Genomic DNA, 23,542 nt, shown 5'->3' with positions numbered 1-23,542 from the left:
TTTGGGATTTAAATCTTGGTAACTTTTTAAAAAAGGTTTTTACATAAATAGAAAACGTAAACTACAAACATGGGTTAAACTCATGTAAATCATTGACTTCGCCTAAAAAAAAAAACAGTATAACACAGAGCTTAGTGTTATACCACAATGAACCAACACAATCTACTCTTCCTATGCGACACAGTTTACTTTGGTTAACTGACAGGGGTAAGAACTTTTACACTTTAGACCTGCCTTAGTGGTTGCATCCTGTTTTATCTAACTTTTTGTCATCCAATTATTCTATTGCATCTGCCTAAGTAAAATTATTCAGTAGGTTAGATGAGTAAGTAGCTAATCAAGCACTGTGGTACCATGGTCATTAAAGTGGGTAGGAACAGTGTGTGTAAGTCCTGCTTGCACATTCATAAAGCTTATCAGCATAAGGAAGAGTGCCCTAAATCTTTCTGTTAATCATCTGCACTTAATTTGGAGTCAAACTAACAGTAAAAAAACACAGCCTGATGACATGGCTCCCCATATAAACACAAGTTTATTAACTTTATATTAAGCCTTTTTCATGACCGAAAACAGGGGCATCCAGCTATGTATAAAAAAAGACAGTCTATCCAAGACAAAAAAAATTGCACTGACCAACAAATCTCAGCTACAAATTGCTAACTGTAGCCAAATCTCTTGCACAAGGCACAGCATATGACAAGAAAGGGACACAGTCGAGAACAATCACCAGAACGGTCACTTTGCACATGGCCAAATACATGATGTCCATATTGTAGAGAAGAAGGTTTTTGTTAACATGATAAAAACCTTAGACCCATATATGAGCTACATAACAAGTACTTCAAGCAGGTGGGAGAAAAGGCAAAAAAAAAATAAATAAATAAAAACAAATCTGTAATTTCATTTTAAGGCCTTATCACCCAGCACTACTTTACATTGGACCTCAGGACATGTGGCCTATTTTTCTCTTCTCTGTTCTTCCAGTCTCCAGACCCATGAATTAAAAAAAAAAAAAAAACTGAGTTAGTTTTGTCAAAACAGCATCTTTGGATCATGCAAAAAAAAGTAATTTGTGGATATAGCTCGGGTAACGCTTGCTTTGATTCATGGCATGCAAGTGTCGTAGCACATTTCCAGGTTACGTTTGTGTGTGGTTCGCTTAAAGCTCAGATTTCAGCTCCTTGTGAGTACCTTTTGAATCTTCTTCAGACTAGTGCATTTAGTTGGACATTTATTTGGCTTGTGTCAAAAAAGACAAGACTAACATTTCCATGACTTTTGACTTTGTACAGCTGTCGCTGTATAGGAAACCAGACCACAAACTGTGTTTTGTAAAATTAACTGAAGATCCAAATAGATTCACGGAGCCGAATCACAAGTCTTAGTAAAATTACTACATTAAAATAGCAATAAAAAATGTTTTAATCTTTTTATATGCCTAATTAAAAACAGATATAAAACATTCATTTTGGTTTCTCTATCATTAATCCACTTTGTTCCAAGAAGTGTTATTGTGCTCATTTTCTTTGCTGGTTTTTAGTTATTTTTACCTTTATTTATGTAGCTTAGACTACATAAGCTAAAATTTTCCATTTGCATTTTGCAGTCTTCTTACCATAAATATGTTTCCTCCAACACCAGAATCTCTTTGGTCAAACTGTACCTGTCTCTGAATTGATATAATTTTTTCCACCTAATATCCCAAAATTAGCCAACAAATCCATTACTTCAATCAACAAGTACTGAGTTCCACACATTTCAGACCCAATGTGAAGCTTTAATAGTCTATTCTTCTCTGAAAACATGAAGTAATTAGATGTTGTTCCCTTTCTCCCTGATGGTGCTTCAGGAGTCTAAACACCAAAAACGTATCCCCATTTGGTCAGTGACAAATCTCTTGGCGAATGACAAACACTTTCAGCATCACAAAAACTAAAAACTAGCTGATCAAAAATATAACTCTTTATATAACATTTGCTTTAATGCTGGAGATGTTTAAACAAGGAGGTAGTTAACTTTGCCTTATTGACCCCAGACCAGAATTTCTGAATGATTTTTTTTTTTTTCTGTAATGCAGAATTGGTGAAAAATGCAAATATAGGACAACAAACTCCCAATCAAGCTTATTCACTTTAAGTACAGAGAAGTTTTTATTGTTCTGTTAAAAATATATTTAATTGAAACTCTAAACTTCACTTGTATTATTTTATTCTATACTCTCACTCATAATTACTGTATGTATGGGCCTGTCTGCCATTTTTGAATAACTTAAGGGCCTTGGCAGCTCATGTAGATAAGAAACGGCCAAGGGTCAAAGTCTTAACAGTTCTCCACTTCATCATGGCCATCAGGTTTGTTGCCCTAATATTAATTGTCTCTGGCCTGAGATAGAGCGTGTAACTCATGGTGAAATTGTGCAAAATTAATATAAATTCCCACTGTCCCTGTTATACACAGCTCTTATGGCGTCTTTGTTGTACATTACGAGTGTTTGGGTTTGATAGTGATAGCTTCTTGCAAATATTAAACTTTTGGTTAAAAGCTGGTCTCAGTGATTCTGTCAATTTAGAAGATTTTAGATGGTAAAAAATAATTAACCAGACTAACTTATTCATGGAGCAGCATAGGTTACTTTTTGTATCCTGCTTAGGTCACTGGGGGTAGCGCTGGAATCAACTAAGTTTGCTTTAGTGTTTGTGGTTGGACCTTTGCGTCTGCTGTTTTCAGCACAGGTACTCAGAAAAAAAGCCGTATGACTACCATTTTCAAAAAGCTGCTGTGTGAGAAACAAAGAGGTTGAAAATCTTCTTGTCTGAAGAGTAAAGTTTCCCTCAAAGAATAAAGAGGCATTTTTTATGAAGCTTTATTGGACATAATAATAATTCCTATGGATATGCAAAACAAAAATTGCAAAACCTCTATACTATATATTTTTTGTTTTTATTCTTTTTTAAATGTAAATATTTCTCCTGCTCCCTTGGCTAATTAGGTCATATGTCTTATTTCTCCATCATCTTGTTGATCCAGGGGAGAAAGAAGCTAACTTTGGTGAAAACATGTGGGTATTTTGGATTGTCACATTCATTTTCAGCAGTGAAAGCAGTAATTCCTTGAAGCTTGTTTTTACAGATCAAAGGGCCCCCAGAATCACCCTAGAAAAAGAGATGAAGACCTGGATTATATTTTTAGAAAAATACAATAAAGAAAAAAAAAATGCAAACATTCGTTCACTGTTTTTATGCATCAAAATGGAATGTATGTGATGTTTACCTGGCATATTCCTCCCTTGTTCTTGTTAAACTTGGTGCAAATCATTCGCTGAGAGGTAAAATGTTCTTTCCAAACTTGATCACACTCAATCTTGAATTGTGTCTTTTCTGTTCCTTCTTTCAGAACAGTTGAAGTAGGTTTATTTCGTCCAGTTTTGCCCCAGCCAGCAACAAGACACTCCAGGTAGGCAGGAATTTTCTTATCTTTCTTTGGTAACTCAATAGGCTGGACATTTTTATTGAGTTTAGCATTATTTACCAGCTGTAAAACGAAGCACAGATACCTTAAACCTCTGCAGTTACATCAACTTACATTTTAGTTTTACTTGTGATTCAGAAAATTTTTTTTGTCTTGTCAAAGTTTATTTCAGTGATACTTTGAAAAACGGAAATGACTAAGTGTATATCAAATAACATCTATTTCAGTTATAAATGTACAAAATGGAAATAATTTAGAAAATAGATTCCTTGTACAAAGCAACAAATGTTTGTATTTCCTTATAGTTTAAAGCAAATTAAAATTCCAAAATTTGTCTTTTGACTGATTGATTGACTTCATGAATGGATATTTATATAAATAGTTATTGCACTGGGTGTCAAATATAGAGAGACGGGTTATTGCACAGGGTTTCAAACCTACTTCAACTCTTTAGCATGGCAACTAATGTGACAGATTTTAAAAAGGATGTACGGTAGTCATGTAATGTCCTACACATAGGAAAATGGTAAATGTCCTGTACTCATATAGGCATTTTTCAAGTCAGAGGACTTGAGCAAAGCCCTTAGTATTACATTCAGTCATTCATCCATTTACACACACTGATGCTGGCAAGCTACATTATAGCCAAAGTTGCCCTGAGGCTCACTGACTGAAGCAAGACTGCTGAACATTGACGCCGCTAGACCCTCCGACCACCATCAGTAGCTAATTGAGGTGAAGTGTCTTGCCCAAGGACAAAACGACACTAAAAGCCAGAGCCGGGGCTTGAACCGTCAACCGTCCTTCAGCAGATGCCACTGTCACCTCGGAAAACTGACTTCACTATTGATATCAATAAGGAGTATTAGCCAAAAGATAATTGGTAAAGAACCTAACTTTTAACAGTATGTGAATATGGATGGAAGCTGGAGTGGAGGAAAAAGATGTGTTTTCAAATTCAACAGGCGTTGACCATTAGATTTAATAAGATTATCAAACAAGCCCATTCAGTAATAGGGGGCTTTAACAAGGTGAGGATTGTTGCTGTGGTCAGTGCTTTAAGAAGACAGATTTGTCAAGAGCAGAGGTTACATCTGTCGTATGTTTTGTATTAAGCCTTTCTTAACAGCTGACATCGCCAAAAGCACCTTATCTTAGTAAAGGCAATAATGGAAGAGATTTCTGCTTAGGGGTCCTAAATGCTCTTCTTGGATGAAACTAAATTGTACATTTCATGTAGAAATCAAAGTCCCAGAGACTGCAGGAGGAAAATCACTGTTCCACTGATGTTTTCAGTTCTGTTGAGAACCAGTAGGGGTTACTCTGTCTTCTCAAACCCTAATTTGGTCGTGGCAGAAGACTGTTCACTCTGGGTAAGGATCCTTTGTAGGTTTCTTCCTGTTAAAGGAGAGTTTTCCTTTACACTGTCCCTACATGCGTGCTCTGTATAAGGAATTACTCCAAATTCAAGGAAACAATATAAGCGATTTTCCACTGTCACTAAATGTTAATTCCCAAGGAGGGATTTCTTGAAGATAATGACTCAGTGCAACCTCCTGGGTTTCCTTGCTTTATTCATTCTGACTAAAATGAATGAATTTTTCTAAGTTGACTTTTTCCCTCTTCTCTTTAGTTTCAAGCTTTATAGAGATAATGATTTTCTTTCTACGAGCACATGGGGGCAACTAACCCTGTCAATGCACTACTACCTCTTTTAATGACCATCATATTGCTGAGCAGGGCTGGCCAGCAAACTGTCCTAAACCCCACAGGGAAACCTTTTTTGACTGATGAGACACTAATAAGCCCACTGAACACAAATACTCCACCGGACAAGGATAGAGTTTTTAATAGAAGGACATCCTTCCATTCTCCACTTATCTGTCATGGGGGGCTTGTGCTGATTCCCAACAGTCTAAACGAAAGGATGGTTTTGTAGGGTCTTAACATCAAAATTAATTGAAATACACACAAAATATGTATTTTGTTAATGAAATGTGTGTATACATTAAGATGTCTACTTTACTCTCAAAAAGAAAATGCTTGGGGTCAAGCAATGGTGCAGGTTAAGTGTGCAAGCTATGTACAGAGGCGTTGGTCCTCAACACGGCTATCATATCTTCCTCCTTTCTATAAACTCATTTCCTTTCGGCCTACTTTCAAAAATTACAATTAAAGGCCATTAGAGCCTAAAGAATGCTTTATCAAGAACTTTCAATTAGTTTACCTTAAGCAACATAATGTCATAGTCAAATTTTCCGTCATAATTTGGATGCCTGTAGTACTTTCCCACTTTGATCCTTTGCTGACTTTTCTCCTTCTCATTTAGATCATGGGCTCCCAACACAACCTGGTCACTTTGCCATTTGGGGAAAAAAAGCAAAAATTATTCAGCTTTAATTGACGACTAGTGATATGTTTAATAGAAATGTATAATCTACCAGAATTATTTGTTTATTGCACATTATCTAATCAGCATGGCAGCTGAGAAATGCTAAAGATAACATAAACTTTGAGTTTATAATTAAACATACAGTTCACAGTGTGCTGCAGTTAGAACAAAGTCCTCTCGAATGAGTATCCCACCACAAGTGTGGTGTCCTCTGAGCTGGAGTGAAGCCATGTAGGGTCTGGAGTGAGGCCTTGAAATTTTGCCTCCAAAGATGCCACTCTCAGAGGCCCCTTTATGAAGAGGGATCGTCAAATGAATCACAAAAAAAAAAATTACTGCACAAAAATTAATAAATTTGTTTATGAAATGACAAAAAACATGCACCTAATCAAAAGAAAAAGGAAGGATGAAAACATTTCAAGAACACCAAAAGGTTAAGGTATTTAAATCTATACTTACCCGAGAGAATGACCTGGAAAAAGATGAAAATGATGCTCCCTTTGTCTATCATTGGTGCTTTAATAGAAAGGAAGCAAAGTCTGCTTCTCAGGCTGCTTTCACGCCGTTTATCACAGTCAACCAACAAACTGTCACAGCAGAAACTTTGTGGGCAGGTGTCAAAGATGTTGATGCAAGCACAGTCTAGTAAAAGCTGCCATCACACCATGCTCACTATTGCATATGTCAGGAAACTTATCAGAAGACTCTTGAAGCTACAGATAAAATATTTTCTGGTGTAAACACCCTGTTTGAAGTATAGTGGAAATCAAATTTCTACTAGTTCCAAAACCCTTACTTTGTCAGCTCATCACCCTGCAGCATTACCCAAATTCACTTGACATATAGGTGATAAACTGATGCATTTTAGGAAACTCTGGTAAGGAATTTATGGCTCTTCTAAATATGTCAAAGCAGGTACAGACCATCACACTACCACCACCATGTTTGACTGTCAGTATAAGGTGTTTGTTTTTGTTTTTTTTAAAGCTGTATTAGCTTTCTGCCACATAGATTTTTCTATTGTCCGCAATTATTTTGGGGATAATTAAGATATTATTTGGGATTATGAGATAGACCTTTGTGAATTTTCGGTCAGCACGGTTATGTGGTCAGGAAGACTGTCATCATTTGACATTTTTATGTGAACCAACAAAAATTGATCTTAACTGAGGCAAGTAAGACCTGCAGTGCTTTAAAAGAGGATTTGGATTCCAACATGGCCTCCTGGACAAGTCATTGATACATTTTGAAGCGCCAGCCAATCCTGGGAGGGTTCAACACTATTCTGTGTTTTCTCCATTTGTATAAACTGGCTCTTACTGTGTTGTTAGATTCCCCTAAACCTTAAAAATAACTGTCTGGGACATGATGTACTAGAAACCTGTCAAGTATGCAGTGTATGACCACTGGGGACAGAATGGATATGGGTCATAATATGTTGCTTATATGTTGCTCTTTTAAATCTTTAACCCTTCCTCATGTTTCCAGGTGTTTTCTATTCAGGCTCTGGTAAAGATCCTTACCAGTGTTCCCTAAAAATGTGGATTTTTATTATAGTCCAGCCTGGGTGTCACCTGTGAACTAAAATTCCTCTTCTTTTTTTTTTTTTTTTTATAAATAATGACATTTAATTCATGATTTGGGACAGTTTTTACTGTGGGCTTGAGGGCTTTTCAGCTTTTTTTCTTTTTTTTCAGCTCTTAAAAAATCATTTTGAAACTGCTTTTCACAGTTTCTTTTTTGTCTCTCAGCATGTTGAACTTTGCTTAGCATGGTGAGGTGTGGGGGCTTTCTGGTTTTGCTTTAAGAATCTACAGTGATATTGTGTGACTTATTTATTTTTTTTCTTTCTTTCTGTTTTGCAAAGAGTAAAATGTTTTATCTGTTTAAACAGATTAGGTACACATTTAGCCCAAAATGTATTTCATCTAAATAAATAAATCTATTCTCTAGCAACTGTTGCCTTGAGTGGTTGAGTGGGTTTTTGTATATTTAGACCCTAAAAACCACAAAATAACGATCAGGTTTCAAATCTTTCCCTTGCAACTGCATACTTTCTGCTTGTTTTCACTTTGTGGAGCTTCATAGCATTCATTTAATCAACCCAGTACTTATTATTAAGCATAATACATACAGAAACCCAGATGGAATACATACATACAGTGTCTCTTGCTCAGCATAAACCAAGTTTTCAGGATTTGGTCTGGAATACCTATAGCTATATTGTTTGTTTGCAGTTGGTTTGCAAACAGTTCTTTGCACCTGTAGAACGTTTATCTACATGTCACATTGTATTTATAGAAAACAAGTATAGCACCACCCATTTCTGAACTTACTCTTAAACATAAAATAAAAAGTAGAGTTGGTAGTACCATAAATGATTAGCAAGAAAGTGTTCAGCTGCTACAACAAACAAAAAAGGAGAACTCAGGAAGTTGGGTTCCTGGCCCGGAGTCTTTCTGCATGGAGTTTGCATGTTCTCCCTGTGCATGCATGGGTTCTCAACAGGAGCTCTTCCTTCCACAGTCCAAAAACATGTTATTAGGTTAAATTACTTCTCAATGGATGGACATCTGTATTTATCTGAACATTTAGGGGGGAGTTGTAGCCTAGTGGTTAGAGCTTGAAATCCTGAGGTCCTGAGTTCCAGCCCCACTCCCACAGACTGCCACTCTGGGTCTCTGAGCAAGACCCTTAACCCCACACTGCTCCCCGGGCACAGCAACAAACCAGCCCACTGCTCCCCAAGGGGATGGGTTAAATGCAGAAGTATAATTCTCCAATGTGAGATGAATACATTTCAATTATCAATTAATTAGGAGTATATTTTTTTTATTGATTTAAGACTATAGAGGCAAAAACAATATAAAACATATAATCATAATGAAAGTTTCACACTTTATTAAAAATACTTCCTTATTTTTATGAAAAATAAAAACATTCTTAATATTAGTAATTCGTCCGCATAATCTGGTTGATCCACGGTAGAAAATAATTGACTTTTGTGAACACATGAGGATATGCTGTATTATCACATGCATTGTCGGCCGTGAAAGCAGTTATGCCTTGCAGCTTTTTTTTGCAAATGAGAGGTCCACCAGAATCCCCCTGGAAAACAAAATAATAAAAGACATGACAGTCGTTTCTCAGAAACTAAAATGATGTAGACTACAAAAGAATCTTGTCATTTGACTGTTTGTGTTATTTTATCACCTGGCATATTCCTCCCTTCTTCTTGTTAAATGTGGTGCAAATCATATGCTCTGAATTGAAATGCTCTCCCCAGGTTTTTTTACATTCAGCGATGGACTGGGTCTTTTCTTCCCCTTCTCTCAGAACGTTTGATCCAGGCTCATTTGGTCCAGTTTTTCCCCATCCAGCAACAAGACAACTAATCTTGTCAGAGACTTTTTTATCTTTCTTGGGTATCTCAAATGGCTTCACATACTTATTCTTTGTGGCATTATTTACTAGCTGTAAAGGAGAAGGCAATATACAGTTAATCCAATGCAGTTGGTTGTTTTTCAATCATAATTATAATCACTATTATACACTTTATAAAACCTTCCCGTTTAATCAGCCTTTAAAAAGCATATTTGGATATTTAAAACAACCATAGCTGAGTGCTGAATACCAATGTGAACATAAACTAGATACTGAGATAGAGAGAGGAGGAAAGCACAGGCTAATAAAAATATGAATGACTTTATCACAGCATTCGTGTACCTTAAGTAGCATGATGTCGAAATCAAATTTTCCAGCGTAATTCATATGTGGAAAGAACTTTGCTACTTTGATCCTTTGTTGACTTTTCTCCTCCTTGCCAATGTTATGTGCTCCAAGCACCACCACCATGTTGCCTGGAAATCTTAAAACATGAATATTGTTCCTTCAATGACAATCCCTTTTAATGTAAAACAAGCCAGCTCACAGAAAAATACACAACTAAAGGGTAACACAAAATGTTAACAAATAGAGAATGTCCAATGAACTAACAAGGAACCAATGGGTAGTTAACTAGGTATTCACTAGGGAACACTCAGCCCTGCCTTATAATGGGACTATTGCTTTGTTACCTGGGAAACACAGAATTACTAATCAGTAACTAATGGATAGTTACCAAGGGGGGAAAAAAACTACAAGATAGTTAACAATTGCTTATTAGCGTACTACTGGTTTGTTACCATAAAAACAGAAAATACATTTTCCATGTTTTTTCTGAATAATCCTTAAACCTGCAAGATCAAAGTTTATAAAAAATTTCATTTTTATTCATTTTTTTATTAACTATAAATAAGACCATAATATGCAGCTGCTTTTCACACGTTTCAGAAAGTCAGATCACATCATCGCCCTTTTATGTTCCTTAAATGGCTTCCAATATAGTTTATAATTTGTTTTATAAAATTCTCATGCTAAAATATGGACCACAAAAAGACCAGGTCTTAGTTTACTACTTTAACCTTCTAACAAAATATACTGTTTTCCAGAGGTCAAGAATCATTTAGTTTTCCCTTGCAGCAGTTTAAAGACCAAAGGTGGACTGAGCCTTTCAGTCGACGGCACCAGGGCTGTGGAGTAGTGCACCTCTACAGCTATTTTTCTTAGAATCTGTGGTCTTTTAAGATTCAGTTAAAAGCCTTGCTTTTAAAGAGACTTTTTAAAAAATTATTATGTTATTGTATCAGATTTGTTGTATATGGTGAGTTTTTGTCCTATCTTTAACATTTGATTTTAGCTACTGATTCTCTACAGCATTTTGTGATGGTTCCATCTGTGAAAAAGCACTTAATAAAAACATTTACTCACTTTACTGCTTGTTATATATCTAAAATATTTCATCACTGTTTATTAAGAGAATTACCCACTGTAAAATGTTATCCGTTTCATTAAAAAGAACCCGTGTCACAGAAAATAAACTCACTGGCAGTGCGCTGCTGTAAGAACAAAATCCTTCCGGATAAGTATGCCTCCACATGAATGTATGCCCTGGTACTGCAGGGATGCCATGTAGGGTTTCGAATGGGGCTTGGAAACTTTGCCTCCAACTATGCTGCTTGAAGTTGCTGACGTGCCTGTAAAATTTAGTCATTTTAAAATCAGCAACAACAGAAAAGAAAATATAAATGAGAAATTACATATTGTGCAAACATTCCAAAGAAACTACATAACTCTTACCAGTGAGGTGGACGAACAGGAGATAAATTATGGTCCACGTGTGTATCATAGTGGCGGAGAGCGAAAGGATGAAGTGTAAATGGCTTGCAGACCCCCAACAGCAACCTCTATAACATCTGGGAGAATTCTAGGTAAGGTGTCAGACAAGTTCTATTTCCTGTTAAAGCTCTTTCCACACATAGAGTACTACAAAGTTACTTTGCGCTGCATGCAAAACTGTCTCGTTAATTATATATTTTATTGCCTGCATTTTAAACTTCTACAATGCTTTATTTTCTTGTTTAACTTTAGCTTATGGTTGCTTATTTTATCAAAAATTAATAAACAAATAGATGAATATTCCGACCACAGGTATAAAACAACACAAAAAAGGCAAAACCACAGAAACCCCAACAATGCAAGTTTATAGGTCACTAATTTATTCAAAAGTTTATCCACAAGGTGGTGCTTTAGAGCAACCCTCTTTTCCTCTTAATAAGCCCAGAACCCGTTATTATAGTATTATCTGTTCTGAGTGTATAAAAAAGGACATTAAAGGGTTTCAGGTCTCAAACTCCTCACCTTTAGGAGGATTGAAAAGAACACTCTCTTAAAGCATGAAGCTGTATTGCACAAACAGCAATTAACAAAATCAAAAATTGTGCTGATGTCATTGTCAGTCCTTACTTCATCTCACTGTATAAAAGAAAATATGTCTGAAGAAAAATCTTTCTGTCTAAGTTTCTGTATAACAGAATAAATTAGTAAGTTCCTATTGATTACTAAACAAGCTAGTGTGTGCAGTGACACATGATGTAACAAAAAGAGGCATTTGCTTTCGTGTGAAGGAACTTGTTTTCATTGGTAACCTTTGTGATTTGTGACAGCTAACAGAGATTTAGAAATACTTATGTCTAAATCTAGACCGCCAATAGTTAATAACTTAGTTTTTATTATTTGTGTAGTGTTTGATGTATGCTGATCTGTGTACTTTTGTTACCTTATATGAGCATGCTGTGGTGTGGGGGTTGATGCAAGAAACTGAAATCTTAGACTTTAAGCGCACCTGATGGAGCTAAAAAGGTGTGGTTTTAGGATATAAAAGGGCAAAATCTAAGTTAGGCTTTTTTTCCATTCTGCTGATAAAGCAGAATGGAAAAACCAAACTTGAGTTACAGGAGTTGTTTCCCTGTATAATTTGCTCATTTTCAAATGTTTTGTTATACTTAATTTGAATAAAACCTGTTAAAACTTGAAATACTTTTTCCTTTTTGCATTACATAGAGATTTCTCCCTTGTGAATAAAGGATCGGAGATCAAACATTTCCAGTGGTTTTTGTGTGATTTTTTTGTCAGCAAATTCAACTTTGTACAGAAAAAGACAAAGTATTCAATTAGAATATTTTATTCATTGAAATCTAGGATACGTTTTTTTTAATGCGTTCCCATTTTTTTAAAATCAGTATATATATGGGTAAAATTTCCAAGAAATATGCTACTTTATGCAGACTTACAGGTACCTGTGGGAATCAGCGTCTGATCTCTATGAGGAAAAGTTCTCTCACTGGGTTTTCAGTTACGTTTAGGACTAAGATGTAAATTGAGTTTAGGTAAGGTTTAGAGGTTTAAGTATTTATTACTAATGGTAAGGCTTAGGCCAATGGTCTGGGTTGGGCTATAGAAATGACTGAAAAACTAATGGACATCAAAGAATAGTGGAAAATCAGTGTGCACGGATGTAGGTTTTCTTTTGTTCTATTATTTTGTTGCATGTTTGGTTTTTTGGTTGTTTCTTGCATTAATTTGAAACTAAAACAGACACAGGAGATGTCACCCACATTTTTCTGGGAGAACAGGTTAACTTTTTCTCAGTAGCTATAAAACATGTCATAGCTTGCATTAGGTGTGCTTTGAAATGTATTTTCTTGGTTGTGACATTTTTCAAAGATCAATGCTTTGGGGGATGCTGTTTTATAGGAGCTTTTTCAATTACTACTTTATCTTTGTCAGTGCGTTTTATAGTGCACAATATTTTATTCTCCACTCTAAAGGAGTTGGTATTACTTTCTAATAGTTTTACCATAGCTAACAAAAATGGTTAAAAGCTGTTTCATTACACAAACACTAATTAAATCTTCCTAAAGGCATACATGGTATGTTTGCTGCTGCCGTGTTGAAAAGATGGTCTGTCCTGATCTGTTGCTCTGTTGGTTCTGTTGATGTTTTCACTTTGTGTTTTGAGTTAGGCTTCGATTTATGTTATTCTTTGTTTGCTGTTAAGATTTATATCACTTTTGAAATACTTCTTAGTTTAGCCATTCTTTTTTGATGGTTTTTCAGTTATCTCCTGTTCAGTATTCTTTAGTATTTGCTCCAGTTTAATTTTGCCATTCATTGGTTGCAGTTAGGGCTGCTCAGTGGCACAGTAGGTGGCACTCCTGCCTTGCAAGAAGGTTCTTGGTTCGATTCCCCTCCCTCGGGTCTTTCTGCATGAAGTTTGCATGTTCTCCTTGAGCATGCGTGGGTTCTCTCTGGGTACTCCAGCTTCCACCCACAGTCCAAAAACATGACTGTTAGGTTAATTGGCTTCTTTGAATTCACCTCAGGTGTGAGTGTGTGCATGAATGGTTGTTTGTCTCTGTGTTGCCCTGGGATGGACTGGTAACCTCTCCAGGGTGTACCCCACCTCTTGCCCGTAGACAGCTGGAGATAGGCACCAGCAACTCTCACAACCATGCTAATAAGTGTGACAAAATGGATGGATGGATGGACAGTTGCAGTTATCTTTAGGTTATGTTTCCCATGGCTTCATAGTTGTCTTACAGTAACTTAAATCGTCACCAAGGGCCATCAGTGGGTGCTCCTCATCTCCCTGGGCCCTTCATGGTCACCCCTCTCCATCTGCTGTGCCGCGTAATTAGTCCTAAGTGGCACCTCTTTAACTGCTCCTCCTCTTTGTGTCTCTCAAGCTGCACCACCTCACTGTGGGTTTAAGCTGCGGCCACCAAGGCTCCTGCACCACAGTTTGCGCTCTAGTTTTATTTTGCCATTAATTGTTTACAGTTATCTTTAGGTTATGTTTCCCAAGGCATAATAGGTATCTCCAGTCCCTTTTCCTATCCTCTAGTTTCCTTTTGGTCATTCTGTATTTTCTAGTCATTAGTTTAATTCCCCTTTAGCTACATTAAAGTTTCTTCCTAGTTACTGTATATTTAAGCCCTATTGTATTCCCTGGTTACTCTCTGTTGCCCTCTAGTGTCCTTCTCCTTTCCCCTAAGCTCCCTCTGTCCACACCTTCACCCAATTAGTTCATGACTGCATTCATTGTTCTGTTAGACATATGTACTCCTCTGCAGTTACACAATACTGGGTTCTCTTCAATACCTCCTGAAGTTTTGTGTTACCCTCTGTTCTGATTCCTGTCTTACCTGGGTTGTTTTTGTTTTTTGGAGTTATGCTTTTGTTGTCACAACCCCATTCATTAAATCTGCAAGAAACCATCTCTGTCTTTGTCTCTGCATTTGGGTCCTCTACAAACCTCCACTCAACTTGGTGAAGTTATGACATATCTATAATCTTAGGTACCATAAAATTAATTGTTGTCATGATTTGACCAAAATAATCAATAAGAGGAAACAAATTACTATAATTTCAACATGTTTCTATGTCCAATAAATATTTGTTGGTAGCAATAATAGGTGATAAAACATCCAAAGTACATTAAAGTTTTAGTGTGATTTTAAAGTTAAAATCTTGGAAAAGAGCAACTTCTTCTTTACCTTGGCTAAATGCGACGAGACCTTGAACACATTCATATAAAATAAGCTAAACACATAAATTTCAGTTGAATATTATTTTTTTGAATAGTAAAGAACTAATAACTTATTTCCCAGAATTGTATGTGCCCTGGCACATGGATATGGTTTCAAGCCTGCATTGTTATTCTTCAAAATAGGAAAAACACCACAAGTTAGGTGTGTGGTGATTTTCCAAAGCAAAAGGTGTAGGTTATCAAATTTGGCTAGAAGAGGACCCAAGAGATTTGTTTACAGGTTTTATACAAGTGTTCAGCACTGGTGGTAATAATTTAAAAGGGTTTACATTTTGTCTATATAAAGTTTAAAACTATAAGAAAATACAACCCCTTGAATTTCACCACCCAGTGGAACTAAACTACTTTTAAATCAAACTCTGTCTGGGTAAGTTCAATAACCTCATTTTTTCGGCAGAGATTAGAGTGTACTGTCACTAATCTTACTAATATTTTTAAAAATTGTATTTATTTCAATCACTGAGAAAAGCTGGATGACAAAAATATATGCCAACTTAGTTTTTTAGATTTTTCTGGCCAAATAATGAATAGCATTATTCACATATACACATTTTACAGTACACCAGACAAAACATTTACAGTAGTGTTTGAAGTATTTACTTTGAGATGGACACTACTCAGATTTCTTCTTTCCTCCTCTCTTTCCACAGCACTTGCGAGTGCAAAACAAACAGGATTTCAAAGTCACCCACAAAACGGTGACAAAAACTAAAAGTAAAAACCCGATAACATCCAGGCTGTGGTACTGGAACCAGTTCAAATCATGTGCAGCTACTCTTAGATGTGGGGCTCCTTTGTGTCTCATTACGAACTCAGACCAGAAAACAGCCAGGTCCAATGGCTCCACAGGGCGGTCCAGATGTATCTGCGAAAGCTTCACCATCCGTTCTTTGTATCTATTGAGAAGACATAATTAGTTAGTGAGGAAAGGAGGAGGGGCTAAAAAACTGATTATGAATAAAGGCTGGAAATCCAAATCTTTTTCCATTAATCAATTTGTTCTTTTCCCCATCTAGACCTGTCATGTCAAATTTAAGACCTTTTCAAACCTTTAAATTCTGGATTAAATTATTTAAGTCCTTAGGTTTTAAAAATGGTTCAGTGAGAAGTTTTCTATGACCAGAAAATACCTATATTACTAAGGGGACGTAATCTTTTTTCTTTAGAGAGGCTGTTTGAATAGCTTTATCACCAAAGCTATACAAGAAAATATCCTCCAGGCAGGATTTGAGCAGAAGCGGCAGTCCCTTTACAGCAAAAGTAATTTCATCCAAAAATAATCCTAACCATATAATACCGAATACACATTTCAGAGCATCTAAGTGGAGTTGTCTGTGATAGGCCAACAGAGAAGTGTGCGTTTAAAGGATATGTATACACTTTTCAAATCTAAATTCTGAAGTGTTGCTGGAATTTATTTTCTGCAGCTTAAAAATATCCAGTGCAGACAATTGCTTTCAGAAGTCACAATCAAATATATAGAGGACAACAGTCAGTAATTTATTATTTTATGTATGTATAAAACATCTGTGAAAACGTTAATTGTTAAACTTTGGTTGTTGTTTCCCTTGTTTCACTGCTTCAAACAGATGCAATAATGCAACTCTTTAAAGTAGTATGAATCCCTGTGAAATAGAATCTCAATAAAATACAGTTAACACCCAATCACCAAAGATTTCAAATAAGGAACGCTAAATTGTATGGGGAAAAAAAAAAAAAAAAACTTGTGCAAGAAATGTGTGTTTTCAGGTGATCTATAAAAGTTCCTCTCACAAATGATAATATTATTGGTTTGCCCAATAATGAGTAGATTGCATGTACTTCTGTCAGTTTTAGAGAGCCATAAGTCTTTGTAATACTATACTTTAGTAGTATAATTATTTTAGAAATGAAAATACTACATATTAATTATGGTGCACTTTATATATTTATCTAAGAGTGCTACAAACAAAAGTGAAGAACTAAAAGTAAAAGTTAATATTAAATATAAATGATGAAATATTAAACATGGGAAAGTTGTTTTTGTCTGCTTGTTTACATAACTGGATTTACCTCAGCCAATTCCTCTTCAACAATCACTTGACCCAGTATACTGCAGAACAGCGAATGCCCATAGCAATTTCAGAAAACATAACTGTGCTTTTTGCAGAGCCCATTAAAGAACATTAAAGGCAAAAAAAAAATCCTTTGTAGCCCAAAGGCGGCTGGAGTTTGCCTGAATAATTTTCAAATACAATTAAGTCTGATTGCCTTCCAGTTTAAACCTGATATGTGGCGGAAATGTTTATACTATAAAATAAAAACAGCAACATCTAAATGTTCTGGATGACAAAGATTGAGATTTTCCAGACTCTGCTTTAATTATTCTAGTTCTTTCCACTTGCTTACTTATCTGCCTCTCTGAGCAAAAATCCATTTAACTGATGTCTTCTGAAGATGAAATATAGGAAATTGCAGTTTCAGGCAACCCTCTTTAAAAAAAAAATATTCAACTAATTACAAAAATGTTTATATAAATTTTCAATTATCCTTTAACCATTATTAAGTTATAAATTAAGTTTCTTACCCTTTATCGTTGATAACTTTTTTCAGCGCAGGTACCAGTGTTTCTGTTTTCAAATCAAATATATCGTACTTCTCAGCAACACTGCGAGACACCATTCGGTGTACGTTGTCCCCCTGGTCCCCAAAAAGTGGAAGCATCAACATAGGAACAGCATTACAGACACCTTCGTAGATACCATGGCTGCCACCATGAGTCATGAAGAGTTTAGCTTTGGGGTGGGCTGTAGAGCAAAACATGTCACATCGATTTTATTATCTTACTTACAATACCGTGAGAATTTTTAATTAAAATGTATTTATGCACTCAACATACCTAGGAGATCATTCTGAGGTAACCATTTCAGAAGCTTGACGTTCTTGGGCATATCTTTGGGTACTTTACCTGTATATCTCCAGAGCACCTGCAATACAAGCCAGACCAGCTCATAAACACGTGCAGACTGGATGTTCAGTCTGGCACATGTGCAGCAAAGTAGAGAGCAAAGTTCAGTAGCTCAACATAACCTTACCCCCATGTGCTGTGTGTGCAAAATTTCAATGTAAAATCATTGATAAGATTGAAGTGTTGAGTTAATGTCAACTGAACTGACTGAACCAGTGATGAAGTTGTGAATAATTACCCTCTGAGGAAGTTGGCGAAAGGCATCAAAGAACACTTTGGCCTTAGTTTCTGGCATGTCTGATACCATTGAGCCAAGTGTAAAGACAATGAAGCCATCATCTCCTGAGCCATCCACAAATTCCTTCAGGTCCTGCAAGAGGGTTGACAAGACAGTAAAGTAACCACAAGAAAAGTGAACTATAAGCTAAATCCAGTGTAATTATTTCACAATATGTAAAAAGTACATGTATATTATAAGACTTTAGAGAATTAACTGCATGTTTACAGCTACCAGGTTTAAAGCCTTTTTGAACAGCAAGCATAACTGTCTGCCTATAAAAACAAATCTATTGTTTTTGAAAATTACTTGATCCCTGTTGTCACAACGGGGCCCCGCATTTCCTTTCCTAGAGCCTTTTGGAGGAAGTCCATAAATCTGGATTACATTGCTCTCAAAATGTTTCACATTAAGAGGCAAACTTAGTCTACAACAGCCATAATTCCTAAAACAATAAAAGTACTATAAGCAGAGTTCAACTGTGTGTTTGAGCTTGCTATGGAATATGATTTTTTATTCATGTTTTTCTTCCTCTGGAAATGGGTAATGATTTAAAGTTTTGTACATTTAAATGAAAGCATTGCTGTAATTAGAGCAGCTCTTTAACTGATAAATATGTTTAACAAGGAACATTTAATCAAATGCTAACATGGCACATTTGTCTTGCTCAGAATTCATTAGCAAAATGTTTGTCTTTTTTTACAGCTTTATGTTGCATGTACCCAAAATGTTTGTTTAACAGATTTGCCTTGATTAAATACAGCTAGAAAGCATTCTTTCTTTGCCCTGAACAGATAAGTCTTCCTACTCACTTCTGGAAGAGGAGCTGTCTTTGCACAGTTGATCCCGCCTATCAAAATCATGTTTGGCATGAGAGGTTTGGGCCAGTCAAAAACAAAGTCATATCTGAGAAGCCAGATGGCCCCATGGCTTATGAGTTCTTTGTAAGACATGCCGTCTTTGATGCGCTTGCTGACCAGTTCATCAAAGTGGCGATACATGACTGTGCATATGTGAGACTCCAAAAAGGACATCATCATGTTTTTAACCCTCTCTGGGAAGGTCATACGGTCTGTGTTACCAGAGAAAGCCTTGGGGACGTAGGAAACAGGAGAGGGGCACTTGTTAGCTTTAATGTCCAGCTCACAGGGAAGACCGCGCAGAAAATACACTGCAGGAATTGAAAAAATATGTGCCAGAACAGAGCCACAGGGAAGGAAAGGATCTGTAAGCAAGATGTCAAAACCTTCTTTCCTGAGTTGATTCATCAAAGGCTCATTGTCCAATAAAGCTTCACAGCCCAACGACTGAAGAGAGGTAAAAGTCACCAGACGCTCCACATTAACAAATAAATCTGCAAGTCCTGGTTTTTGGTCGAATAATCCTTCCCGGAGCTTGTTAAAGTTCTCATCCAGTTCTTCTTTGGTATAAGGCACTTTGTAGACCTCAGTCTTGTAGCTTTCAGAACCTTGGATCAACAGGCTGCTTTCAGGCACCAGGACCGTGACATCATGGCCTCTGCGGCCGAGCTCCTTTACAAGTATCTTCATACTAAGCCAGTGGCTTCCATCCACGGGCATAACCAACACCTTCCCCCCCTGAACGGGCCCCAGACCAAGGCAGCATAGCAGAGCCAGTAGCCCCGCTGGAGGAAACCACACCCTGCTTCTCATTGCCTCCTCTCTGCGCTGCAAGCTGAGCTTTGTGTGAGATTTAGAGCTGCCTGTTCTAAAGGGGTGGCGTTCTGTGTGTGTGCCTGTGTTGAAATTCTGGAAGAAGTGCGGGTTGCATTTTAAGTCAAGCCTTTATATAACCTCAGGAGGACAGGGAAGATTCCCAGAGCTTTGTAGGGGAAGTGTCAGCACTGAGTGTGTCTTCAGTTAATCATTGTTTTGTATAACTTCACCGTTCCCTTTAAGGAGTTGTAATATTCCTTTGAAACTCATTCAGGAATTTTATTTCATTTATTTTTTTGTTGCATGACCGTTTTCTGCATTCTAAAAGTTTTTAAACTATAGTGTTTTAGAACTTGCAAGTCATCATTTGACTGCATGTTCTGCTTGTAGATTTGAGCAAAGTCCTCTCTGTTTACTTTATCTGTTCCCTCCCCCTGGAAAGCACGCAGACTCGTGCCTGGTATGCATTTGTAGTTGTAATACCTGTTTTTTGTGTCACGCACATAGATGCATACACTGCCGTTGTAGTGAGAGCGATGGCGTGCGAAGCCACTGGTAATAGGAAACCAACTCCCCTCTGAAAAGAGGAAGTGGATACTATCAAACCATCAATTCCTGGTATTATAGCACTGGTCACAACTTGCCTTACCTCCATAAGTCTAATATTGAAAGAGAGAAGAACAAATCTTGGAGTACTCATTATTCTATTATTTTAGATTGTGGGGCACCAGCAGATTTATCTAAAACAATCAAAGCTAATTATTAAAAATGGTTCAAGCTTGAACTCTGCAACCTAGAGTTCCTTCCCATTCTGCCCTTCCCCCTCTATCCAACTATTGTTGACTGTCTTAAAGGGAAAGCTTGTATTTTTTTGCTTCCCTTTACTTTTTGTTTTGGGTGGGGGTGGGGGGGTCTAGTTAAAAGGTATGAGTAGCTACTTAAAATACCTTACTTTCCAAAAAAAATCCCAATTTTTCATGAACAAATTTACTTTCCCTAAAAACTAAACTAAGAGAAAGGCAGAGTGGGTGCAGTTCTGAAGGAGACTCCCACCATCTGATAAAGATGTCAAAGAAGTTTTAGTAGTCCGTACAAAAACAACTTTAGAAAGGTAAAACTGAACTGCAATCAGATTTATATAAATACATGATTATTTATAATTATGACGGATACTTTATTTTAATTCTGTTAACTTTCTGGTTTGTAACTTTACTCACCTGAACCCATAAAGTTTCCATGGAACGTGGTAAAAATCGCATGGAAAGAGAAGATGATGCAATGTGTGGGTGGAAATGTCTTCTTTGCATTTTGAGATGATACAGTCTGAAACGTTTTAGTTGAAACAGAAGTAAATTGCGTTGTTATTTTATTCAAATATTCTTTTCATATGATTTCAGAGTATAAAGTCATGTAAAGTGAAATCAGGTGGCAGCATCAGAAAAGCTTTTGGGTGATGGGTCTAGATAAGTAGTTTTAAACCATTCATTAATATACAAATAGTGTGCCACATTCATATAAAGCACATACTCCCTCCCTTCAGCACATTGTATTTTGTGATAGCTAAGGATTCGATAAACTGTAATTCATATAATTTCATTTGAATGAGACAGTGATTGAGGCCAGAATATTGCATTACCGGCTCCACCCGGTTTACAGACATTAAGTCTAAGAGCATTTCGATTTAATCAGCAGAAGAATGACAGAGCAAACACACCTCACTGCATGCAGCCTTTTTAATCAATCATTTCTTAACAAAGTAAAAACTGTTAGAAAGAAGCCCCTCTGCTCTACATAGGAAACCCTTTGAAACATTGTCTCATTTCAGTTGCCTTCTTTTGTTAATTCTTCAAAAGATCTGTCAATTGTAAACAGTGAGTGGTTTAAAGTATGAATGTGTGCTTTCAGCCCCACTGACCTCTGAACATAGATAGCAAGGTGCAAATAGGTGTGCACCGGATTTTAGCAGCTTTAACCCACTCACTTGAAAAATCTAAAAGTATTACTGGACTTAACGTAGCTTGTTAATATCCAAGAGTTAAATATTAAGTACAAAAATCTCCAAATTATATTGATATTGCACAAAAATTAAAATGATCACTGCGGTAGCAACCTCTGCGGCAAGAAGTGATAACATTTCAGTCGTACTGTATGCACTGGATCTTCCTTATTTTGCATTTTATTACTAACTACACTAAACCTATTATGAGATTTAGAAAGCAGTCAAAGGAGAAATTCAGACTTCCTAAACCTGATATAAACTTTAATGTCCCTAACTTTTGTCATAAGCTGTTTAGACATCTTGGACCCCAACATGTTAATGATGGAAGTTACATTCCACTGTGAATTGTTAACCCACTAAATGTGAAGTGCCTCTAATTGAGTAAAGTATTTTGTAGTTTAGAATATTAGATTGTTCCTGCAGATGCACTCAACAAATCACAATTATTCAAATGTCTATTAATTTCTTTATATCAGTTCGGAGAATGAAACTAATATATTTCTTGAATTCATTACCCATGAATCATATGTCCTAATTTTTGTTCATTTAAATTACCCGTTTACCATATTTGTAATGATTTTGGTGTTGATGGCTGACTTGATTGCTCATTTCATTCACCTGTATAGCTCTGTCCTGTTTTCTCATCACTGTTCTTCTGATCAACCTGCTCCTGCTTCTAATTAAACTCCTTGGTCCCAGCTATCAGTGCCAGATTATTCTTGAGCCTTTGGTGTTGAGAGTTCTCTAGCGTTTCTCTAGTGTTCTGATTGTCTGATCCTGACCCATTTCTGTATCTGGACCTTTGAGCCTGCCTCCAGCTGTCTGATCTGTTTGCCTGGCCTGTCTTCGGACTCCTGTCGGATTCTTCTGTGGACTGAACCTGGATCTGCCTCTTGATTTCGCCCTGTGGATTATCCTCCCTTCTTTCGTCAGTTTGGATCTGATCTGCTGTCAGCTCTGCAGCCTTCTAGGCTTCCGTGTCTGGAACACTCTGGCAGCGTCCGCTGCGTCATTTCAACCGACTGGCTGGAATCATCCTCCATCAGATTATTGTGGTCACTAACCTGTGTTTCTCTTTTATACACGTTACTGTTATAGACGCCCTAGCCGCTGATACCATGGATCCATACCCCGTTTGTTAAATAAACGTTTTAAGGTATTTCACATTCTGTCTTGCCTGAATTCTGGGTCCTCTGTTCCGAAACTTTACAATATTTTTAATAAAATGTGATAATTTAAGAACTGCTATGACTATATTATGACTCACACATTGGAAGACTGCTGTTTCATGTTGTTGCACAAACTTTTCAGTGTTATTCTAATGAATCAGTAGCACCAGTATTATTTCAAAATTCAAAGGCTCTTGGAAGTTCCCTACTAATCTTGGTTTCTCAAATCAGAAGTTTAGTTCCTTTATTGTTTAACAATCATGCTTTTTTTGCCCGCTAATTGTACCTATACCCCTTCAAATTAAATATAACATGTTTGAATGTTTTTTTAATAGTATGAGTTGTTTATTTGGATATTACGTGAAAAAATTTCACCGCCATTGTTAAAGTTCAAGTGGCAAGTACTTTTTTTCCTAGCTTTTATTGTTATTACACTGTCACAAGTACAGAGCAACGAAATTATCTCTTTTTATTTTACCCATCCTCTTGGGGAGCAGTGGGCTGCCATTGTGCGCAGCCCGGGGAGCAGTGTGGGGTTAAGGGTCTTTGCTCAGGGACCCAGAGTCGCTGACTGTGGGAACTTCAACTCAGACCCTCTGGATTCCAAGTGCAATGCCCTAACCAC

General features: G+C 36.7%; 3 protein-coding genes across 3 annotated transcripts; all 3 read right to left on the bottom strand.

Annotated features, from left to right (window-relative positions):
• Positions 1 to 2,972: 2,972 nt before the first annotated feature.
• On the bottom strand, positions 2,973 to 6,521 carry LOC119776849 (granzyme B-like). The gene is made up of 5 exons (XM_038275478.1): positions 6,320 to 6,521; positions 6,003 to 6,150; positions 5,696 to 5,825; positions 3,271 to 3,531; positions 2,973 to 3,152 (listed from the first exon to the last, which is right to left on the bottom strand). Exons 1-5 carry the CDS (start codon positions 6,369 to 6,371, stop codon positions 3,000 to 3,002), a joined length of 744 nt encoding a protein of 247 aa, XP_038131406.1. The 5' UTR covers positions 6,372 to 6,521; the 3' UTR covers positions 2,973 to 2,999.
• A 2,229-nt stretch (positions 6,522 to 8,750) lies between these two features.
• Positions 8,751 to 12,258, bottom strand: LOC119776846 (granzyme B-like). Its single transcript, XM_038275476.1, has 5 exons — positions 11,039 to 12,258; positions 10,785 to 10,935; positions 9,587 to 9,728; positions 9,074 to 9,334; positions 8,751 to 8,968 (listed from the first exon to the last, which is right to left on the bottom strand). Exons 1-5 carry the CDS (start codon positions 11,085 to 11,087, stop codon positions 8,810 to 8,812), a joined length of 762 nt encoding a protein of 253 aa, XP_038131404.1. The 5' UTR covers positions 11,088 to 12,258; the 3' UTR covers positions 8,751 to 8,809.
• A 3,022-nt stretch (positions 12,259 to 15,280) lies between these two features.
• On the bottom strand, positions 15,281 to 19,862 carry LOC119776834 (UDP-glucuronosyltransferase-like). Its single transcript, XM_038275451.1, has 5 exons — positions 18,886 to 19,862; positions 18,035 to 18,166; positions 17,728 to 17,815; positions 17,416 to 17,635; positions 15,281 to 15,745 (listed from the first exon to the last, which is right to left on the bottom strand). Exons 1-5 carry the CDS (start codon positions 19,744 to 19,746, stop codon positions 15,463 to 15,465), a joined length of 1,584 nt encoding a protein of 527 aa, XP_038131379.1. The 5' UTR covers positions 19,747 to 19,862; the 3' UTR covers positions 15,281 to 15,462.
• Positions 19,863 to 23,542: the final 3,680 nt, after the last annotated feature.

The sequence above is a fragment of the Cyprinodon tularosa genome, unplaced genomic scaffold (assembly GCF_016077235.1).
Source record: "Cyprinodon tularosa strain WSP-4 unplaced genomic scaffold, ASM1607723v1 ctg96, whole genome shotgun sequence".
NCBI classification, from domain to species: domain Eukaryota; kingdom Metazoa; phylum Chordata; class Actinopteri; order Cyprinodontiformes; family Cyprinodontidae; genus Cyprinodon; species Cyprinodon tularosa.
This window is presented reverse-complemented; position numbering and strand designations above follow the sequence as displayed.

What these genes read in the sequence shown, in the direction of transcription:
- LOC119776849 (XM_038275478.1), bottom strand. Translation starts at nt 6,371, where the DNA reads ATGATAGACAAAGGGAGCATCATTTTCATCTTTTTCCAGGTCATTCTC. An exon ending in TTTCCAGGTCATTCTCTCGG is followed by an intron (nt 6,151 to 6,319) that starts GTAAGTATAGAT and finishes CTCTTCATAAAG; the next exon opens with GGGCCTCTGAGAGTGGCATC. An exon ending in ATGACATTATGTTGCTTAAG is followed by an intron (nt 3,532 to 5,695) that starts GTAAACTAATTG and finishes TTCGTTTTACAG; the next exon opens with CTGGTAAATAATGCTAAACT.
- LOC119776846 (XM_038275476.1), bottom strand. Translation starts at nt 11,087, where the DNA reads ATGATACACACGTGGACCATAATTTATCTCCTGTTCGTCCACCTCACT. An exon ending in CCTGTTCGTCCACCTCACTG is followed by an intron (nt 10,936 to 11,038) that starts GTAAGAGTTATG and finishes TAAATTTTACAG; the next exon opens with GCACGTCAGCAACTTCAAGC. An exon ending in CTTACAGCAGCGCACTGCCA is followed by an intron (nt 9,729 to 10,784) that starts GTGAGTTTATTT and finishes TCATGTTTTAAG; the next exon opens with ATTTCCAGGCAACATGGTGG.
- LOC119776834 (XM_038275451.1), bottom strand. Translation starts at nt 19,746, where the DNA reads ATGAGAAGCAGGGTGTGGTTTCCTCCAGCGGGGCTACTGGCTCTGCTA. An exon ending in AGACAGCTCCTCTTCCAGAA is followed by an intron (nt 18,167 to 18,885) that starts GTGAGTAGGAAG and finishes ACCCTCTTGCAG; the next exon opens with GACCTGAAGGAATTTGTGGA. An exon ending in AAAGTTATCAACGATAAAGG is followed by an intron (nt 15,746 to 17,415) that starts GTAAGAAACTTA and finishes TCTTCTCAATAG; the next exon opens with ATACAAAGAACGGATGGTGA.